Raw genomic sequence first — 8,070 nt, forward strand, 5'->3', positions numbered from 1 at the left:
TTAGAGCGTAGATTTAGAAGTTAAAACCGAGTTTGAATAATATTTGAAACTTAGGATCAAACCTAATTTTTCATCATCATTTTTAAGAAACTAATTCATTTAATTTATTTTGCTATTTATACAATGTCAAAACTAATTATTTTTGTGGAGAGGCATTAACTTGCTAGAGTCACATATATAGTTATAGGTTATGGATAAGTAATAAAGTAATTTGAAGTTATAATCTTTTTGAGAAAGCCAAGCAATCCTTCTTCGTGCAGATCTTCAATGCTCCTGATTTGCAATTCTCCAGGGTTGGACCAGTCGATTCAACTGTGAATCGGTCATATGATCAATGCCACGCCACGGGATTTAAAGTGAAAGAATTTATTTTATTTTTCTCTTTAGTATCTGTTCAATTCATTCAATTTCTTTTATCTTTTATTTAATAGTCATATCGATAAACATCCTGTTCATTTTGACATCTCGAGTTAACTAATTGCATTAAAGAAAATCAACAAATAGAGAAAAATATAATTCACATTATTATAGTATTCAATATTTACATTTTTTCGATAGAGTCCAAAATAATATATATAATAGCAATCATAGGCTACAAAAGTAAATTAAAAGATCCGAAAAAAACATAAACATAATTACAGCATAGCTTCAATCCACAAGCTCGTTATCTTCACTAAATCATGTAAAATCAAGTAATGAGCAAATAACCTAACAAATATTTAAAATCATATTGGTACATCATATCAGATTCAAATTAGTAGCAATATTATATTCTTGTATAACTCAATCATATCAATCATTTCAATACATATTATCATATAGTCTTATCATATCATGTCAAAGTACAACACTTTTCAACCTATTAACAGTTAGCCATTTTCACTACTTTGACCCACGTATTTTTATACATATATTTAATATGTGAAATTGCAATAAAATCATATAATATTATTCAAACTGATTAAATATATAGCATATCAAAAGTTATACATTGAAAGATTACGAATCAGTAGATAATGCATTTTTTACAGATTTATGATAAATAAATCTCTTAAAATCAAAATCATCAAAAACAAAAGTAAGAGGATATGCATTTACAAAGATTATAACACTTTCACAACAAAAGTGACAGATGAAAATGACTAAAAATTGTCTCTCTCCCCTCATTCTCTATTCTTCCTTTTCTTTCTAAGCAAGTCACGATCGAAATGGGATAAGTAGTGGTGCTAGAATACTTAGTGTTTAGGTTTAGAATAAAAAAAAATATAAAAACATGGTTAGTGGCATAACGCTACAAAACCTAGCGTTGCATGTCAAATTGAGAATTAGTATAGAACAGAGACTTAAATGCCATAATAAAAATTTTTGGCGTCGTTGTTCTCTCAAATCTAGTGTCGCAACACTCATAAGTACAATGATAAAGCGCTCCAGTCCAAACATAAAAATAAAAATAAAAATAATATTTTGAAACACTTTTCATTTTTTAGTTGGTACAATTAGTTTGATCCTCAAATTGACCGGTTCGATTCATAATATATTTAAATAATTTAATATGATATAAAATATTTTATTTACTAATTAATTGAAATATAACATACTTTATTTAATATTATTCGAAAGACTTAAATTATAAATATCAAGTACTAGCAAATCATACCCATATGATTTCACCATCTATTTCACCATCTCATGTGGACTCCTAATTCACGATAACAAGAAAGTTATATAAACAATACAATATAAATATTCAAAGTGATGTGGGACTAAACAACCAGTAAAAATTTCTACAATGTGTGTCTGGTGGATTGCTCTTCCACGAAGATTTTTCGAAAAAGTTTGTACATAATATTCAAATAAAGAATACTTATAATAATTATTAAATTTATAATAATTTATGTATTATAATTATATTAAAATAAATTAAAAAATTTTTAAGTTCTATTTTAAGTATAATTATCCTTTTTTTTTGACATTTAGGTCAATTAAGACCATACTAAGAAGACTCGAATTTAAGACATTTTAATTGATGACCTAAGCTCCCACCCAATAGACCTAAATAAATTGTGGTGTAAATTTATCTTTCATACCATTTTTTACTAGTTGAAAGAATAATTAATTAACTTTTTTAATTCCATAAATAAAACAACAAGTCCCCTTTAGCATCAGCAATTTTAAAATATCTATCTTCAACATCAACAGGCGCAAGGATCGTCCTGAGCTTCTCCATCTACTCTCTCTCTCTCTGACTCTGTCTCCATCAATCTGATGGCACATCGACTTCTACGCGACGCCCAGGCCGACGGGTGGGAGCGCTCCGACTTTCCGATCATCTGCGAGTCCTGTCTCGGTGATAACCCTTACGTTCGAATGGTACGTTCTTACTCCATCGCTTCTCTTTTCTTTGATCCCGTCCTCATCTCTTTCTTCGACAAAGAATAGTCGAAGGTTGGGACAAAGCCCTGATTATCTGTGGCATGCCGAGCGAAAACCTAATTTTCCTGCTTCTGTTTCTTATGCTAGATTTTTAATTTGGGGATTTACATACATACCTTGCTCTAGGTCTAAGTTGTCCCCGTCATTTTTGGAGGACTTCGTTGTTCGAATCATGGTTTTATATTTTGGTGTTTATTTAATTAAGAGGCACCATCTCCTCTGTAGTGTGGTTTTTAACTGCTTGCTTGCGATCGCTCTCATTTTTCACTCTATAATTAAGCGCATCCATGCGTTTGAGGTGAAATACTGAACTGGCCTTTCTAGTGCCTTTACTACTGTCGTTGCAGGGTTTATTTCAATGTATTAAAGAACTTCATTAGTTGGAATGGCTTAGCTCTTCAGGCTCATCCATTTCTGTTCGGAGAATATTATTAGGTTTCTAAAATTTTAAATTGTACTTCTTAAAGTTTTCTTGGATGAGGATCATTATTTAATCTTATAACCGTACACGACCTATTTCTCTCTGGTTGTGCAGACCATAGCACACTATGACAAGGAGTGCAAGATTTGCACCAGGCCTTTCACGGTCTTCAGGTGGAGGCCAGGCCGAGATGCGCGCTTTAAGAAGACTGAGATTTGCCAGACATGTAGTAAGCTGAAAAATGTATGTCAGGTTTGCCTCTTGGATCTGGAATATGGTTTGCCCGTACAGGTTCGCGATACTGCACTTGCTATCAATTCCAATGATGCCATTCCGAAGAGTGATGTTAACAGGGAGTACTTTGCTGAAGAGCATGACCGAAGGGTATGTTGCTCAAGCTTGTTTCTCATTTCCTTGAACTTGGGTTTGAGCCAATTGTTTAGGAATCCATTTGTCACAGTCATTTTTCTACCTAATGGATTCCTACTCTGCATTCCCTGCTATATTTTTAAAGCTGTGGTCTAATGTTTTAATTTCGAATTGTTTGTCTACTATTTTTTTGTAGCTTAGATTAGTATGGTTTTTATGCTTGGCTAAATCTTTAGTGCATGGAACCTGGCTGTACAAATTAAGAATGACAAAAGGTTAGACCTGTGGTTCCATAAAAATGGCGTGCTTCATCTCCTTTTCCATGTGAGTGAGAGTAAAAGATTAAAGTCAAAAGTTTGAAATGCATTATATCTAAACCATGTGGGAAATGAAGAGCAAATCAAAGACAAATAGATTTATAAAGACTCAACTCCTTCAGGAATATATATCTGTTTCCAAAGCTTATTTTCAAAGTTTCTCTATTACCTTCTAGTTCTACGTTGCCACAAAGCTTCCATTTCAATTGAACAGGTCAATGGTCATTTATAAGGCTCTATTTGACCCAAACATTAATCTTTTTCTAAGCTCAAGATACACCTTTGAAGTAGATGATGTTACTGCCATGCTTTCTCAATCGCCTGAGTCTAATTGAAATAGACATTACTCAAAAGTATGAAAGGGAAGTCTAGATTGGCTTATAAACAATGGGACACTGTTAAGATGATATGTTTGAAGGAATCCCTTTATACTGCTATCATTGGACAATTCATGGACATGAAATTTGTAAGTATCATCACTAGTCTTATCCTAACTATTTGGGTTAGTTTTATGAATTCTTATTTTTCATTTGTTTTGTTGAGTGTTGTTTGAGACATTTAGCACATTCTTCGTAACCATTTCGAAAAATTTTATCTAGTAACACATAAGACGCTAATTTTATTTACTCATGAGTACATTTTCTACCATTTGGTATGTTCAAATCACCTAAATCTATTTTCAATTATTTCATTTTCAATAGATGTCACTTTAACATTTCCTCTAATAGAATTATTCCTTAATTTATCCTTTCTAGTTTAGGTATACATCCATATTAACATTTATTATTTCTTGCACGCATAACTTATTTATGGTTTTTATTGCCTAACATTTGCATTCATATAACATCAATGACCTAATTGTTATTACATAAAATTGCTTTTAAGTTTTAGTGATATTCTCTTATCACACAATATCTTATTGTACTTTTCAATTTTAACAATCTAGCCTTAACTTTAAATGTTATATTTTGCTTATTTATAGTTTCATTCTCCTATACAACCAATCTAAGATACTTAATTTTATCACATTAGGGAACCACTTTTTCTTCTGGTAATATTGATTCATAATTGTCAATATTGCACCTACAAAAATTACATATAATATATTTAAGTCTTTGTTGTAATTCTATATATTTTATCATCTAGATATTTTCTCTAAGAAAAGGACCAAAATGGTCTCTCTACTATTTTTGAATGAGCAACATGGTCACAAACTATGTAAAAGGGCCAATTTAGTCCCTAGACTCGTTTAATAAGGACTAAAATGGTCTTGCCATTCTACTTGGAGGCAAACAAGTTAATGGAAAACCTATTGGATCAACAAAGAACTCACAAAGCATGTCTAACTCTTAGGATATTTTGAGAATTTATTTTATTTTTATTTTTTAGTAAACTTACCCTAGTCGAAATGAAGAGGCGAGTGCGAGCATAGCTTCCCTTGAGTAGATGATGAGCGGGACTACCATGTAGAGTTGGAGGAGGGTGAGCAATAACGGAGCTTACTCTCCTGAGCGCCGCACTGACAAGACTGTTGGGTAGCTTCCTCATACTTTACAAAGCTCCTCGAGCAAAGTAGATGAGTAGAGGATGAAGATTCCCCCTTAGCAGTGATTGAATGACAAAGAGGAGCAAAGATTCCACCCAAGCAGCAAAAAAGAGGAACGTGGGAAACATCCCAAGTAGCAATGACTGATTGATTTTAATTACTTTTTATGTTAATTGTATTAATTTGAAATCTATAATATTTATTTTAACTTAAATAATATGAAGTAATGATATTTTTATTTTATCGATGAAAAATTAAGCATTTTAAAATTTCAAGTAAAGAAAACAACAAATTTTGTTCTTAGTAAAAAATGATTTCAATCAATAAAAAGTTGTGAAGTTAGCTGTAAATTGATTTAAAATTAATTTGTTCTCTCTAAAAAATTATTTCAATAAAATTAATATGCAAATTTAAAATTTTAATATTATAGAATAAAAAGTATAAACTCATTGTCATGGTTTTGAAAATCGGACTTGAATAGCTATGAACCAGTCATATGAGCGGCTCGATCCGCCTTAAAATCGGCCCAGCATTAAACTGGTGTAAACCAGTTTGAACTGTCGGTTCAACCGGTCAACCGTTGAATCGATCCCAGTTTTTAAGAACTAGTCGGTTCAATTGATATCATATTTAAATAATTTAATTTAATATAAATCATTTAATAAAATATTAATTAATAAATTAATTTAAATGTAACCTATTTAAATTTGATATTAAGCCTAAATTTATGTAATGATTATTTGCCATCTAAGTACCAACCCAGCATGCTCACATGGTCCCACAACCCCATGCAAGTTCTTAACACATAAAAACAAGAGAAAAGCTATATAAACAAAACAAAACAAAACTCCCAAGTGATGTTGGATTAAATAATTTAGTTAAAATTTTCTACTTCAAAACGCATATATTAGATATTTTTAAACATATTTTTAATTATTTTTTAAGAATGAGAATAATATTTATTTTATTGGTTAATTATATTTAATTTTTTCTCTATTTAATTTTTATTTTTTAAATATGCATTATTAAAAATTAATTTTTATCTATTTATTAATTATAAATAATCTAACATTAATGATTTATAGATGTAAAATTATAATGTGAATTTAATATATAATTTATGGTTGTAAAATTTGTTTAAATATATAATATAAAACTAATTGAACATTTCAAAGTTATTGGGCATTAAAACATTAGCTTTTTTCCTTTGGCACTTATTTGAGTTTTCAACCAAAGACCCATATGTTGGACTCTTAGGTGGGCATCTATCTTTCTTTTTGTCCTCCTTGGTAATTTTGTGTCGGGGTTGGCAACTTATGTTTTTTGATGCAAAATAGAATCTTAGGTAAGTTGCAGAATTGACAGGAGAATTATTGATTGGGTTAATAATTGTATGTTTGATTTTGAACCTTAAAGCTCTCTTTTTCTTGTCCGGGATTGTTGCATTAAAAGTCTTGAAAAGCCCAATGATTGGTCCTATGACCTTTACTTTAGCATTAAAGTGACCTGATTAATTAATTTAATTTGATGGGCATAATGGATTTATGTTGACTCAATTAATTTGGTTTGAGCTTATATTCATTTGAAGAACTAGATAGAAGATTTGATTTAAATTGTCATTTTAAACTTTGATAGGATATTAAGACTTGAATTTTAATTATTTGAGAGACGTAATGGACAAGAATTTTAACCTAAGGATTATGGGAAGTTTTCTGTAGGTTTAGTTATTTAGAATTTGAAATGACATATAAGAACGGGTCTTACATTTCTATTCTATAAACAAGACTATCTACTTGGTGGGTTTTGCAATCTTGCCCTATAATTAAGGTGATTTACTTAATGGATCTTATGATCTTGCCAGGTAGATAAGGCAGATCGATTGATTAGATTTATAAGATTGTTTTTTGTGGTTTATTTCTTTTGTTTTTTAAAATTTGAATATCTTTTTGCAAAATCAAATGTTGATAGCTTGTTGTTGCAGTTGGGCAAATATTAAGTAAACATTTATTGCATCCAATATGTTTGTTGATATTTGTTGAATTTGTTAAATTTCAAATTATTTCTTTATGTGAAATTTAGATGTGATTCTTAGGCATATTTTGTAGTTTGGCATGTGTTGTTAACCTTAGCATTGATGTGTCTGCGCACTTTTCACCCCATCCCACCCCCCCCCAACCCCTCCTGGTTAACTTTATAATTTGTATTTGTTTAATGCTCTTTTTATAGGCAAGAGCTGGAATAGATTATGAGTCCTCTTATGGGAAGATGCATCCAAATGATACCATTCTAAAGCTTCAAAGGACAACACCATATTACAAGAGAAACCGTGCACATGTTTGCAGTTTTTATGTGCGTGGAGAGTGTACTCGAGGTGCTGAGTGCCCTTATCGGCATGAAATGCCTATGACTGGGGAGTTGTCACAGCAAAACATAAAAGATCGATATTATGGGTATGTATAAGTACTAAGTTCTTCTTAACTATCATTTGTCACCATCCCATTAATCATTGCGTGCCTTTAAGAAGTGAGATTCTTTGATAAAATGATATTAATTCACAGGTTTATTGATTGGGTTTGTGGTCTGCTTGCACCCCTCATGAGATATTCTCCAATGAAATTTTTCCCTTGGATGCACAGCATGATATGTTTCACAAATTGATCGTGAACATTTTAAAATTATTTTCACAATCTGCAGTTAGTTTAACCCATCAAGTACATATTCAGACCTAGAAATTCATGATTTGTCTTCATTTATTTATGTTTAACTGCCTTCTTAGTCCTAGTAATGTGATTCGTAGCATTGTCCAGATTATTTTCTTCTGCCTATTTATATTTCTAATTGGACAGGAGCAGCATGTGTCTATGTCCATATTAGTAAGCCAAAAGGAGAAACAAACTCTCTTAAAAACCTCTATCCATGAGATTGTTGGATTTCAAAATCTTCATCTTTTAATATATATATATATATATATATATATATATATA

At 30.8% G+C, this 8,070-nt stretch overlaps 1 protein-coding gene across 4 annotated transcripts in view; it reads left to right on the forward strand.

Annotated features, from left to right (window-relative positions):
- The first annotated feature begins 2,173 nt into the window (after positions 1–2,173).
- The window catches only part of LOC110111302 (zinc finger CCCH domain-containing protein 40), a 13,278-nt gene continuing 7,381 nt past the window's right edge, over positions 2,174–8,070 (forward strand). For all 4 annotated transcript variants that reach the window (XR_003701055.1, XM_020843101.2, XM_020843102.2 and 1 more), the window contains exons 1-3: positions 2,174–2,370; positions 2,969–3,238; positions 7,313–7,536. Coding sequence is in view for 3 of the 4 variants with exons in the window: in XM_020843101.2 (XP_020698760.1) it covers positions 2,266–2,370; positions 2,969–3,238; positions 7,313–7,536 (599 nt within the window). In the remaining variant the exon portion in view is untranslated. The remainder of the gene's footprint in view (positions 2,371–2,968; positions 3,239–7,312; positions 7,537–8,070) is intronic.

Source organism: Dendrobium catenatum, unplaced genomic scaffold, assembly GCF_001605985.2.
Source record: "Dendrobium catenatum unplaced genomic scaffold, ASM160598v2 fragScaff_scaffold_665, whole genome shotgun sequence".
Lineage (NCBI taxonomy): Eukaryota > Viridiplantae > Streptophyta > Magnoliopsida > Asparagales > Orchidaceae > Dendrobium > Dendrobium catenatum.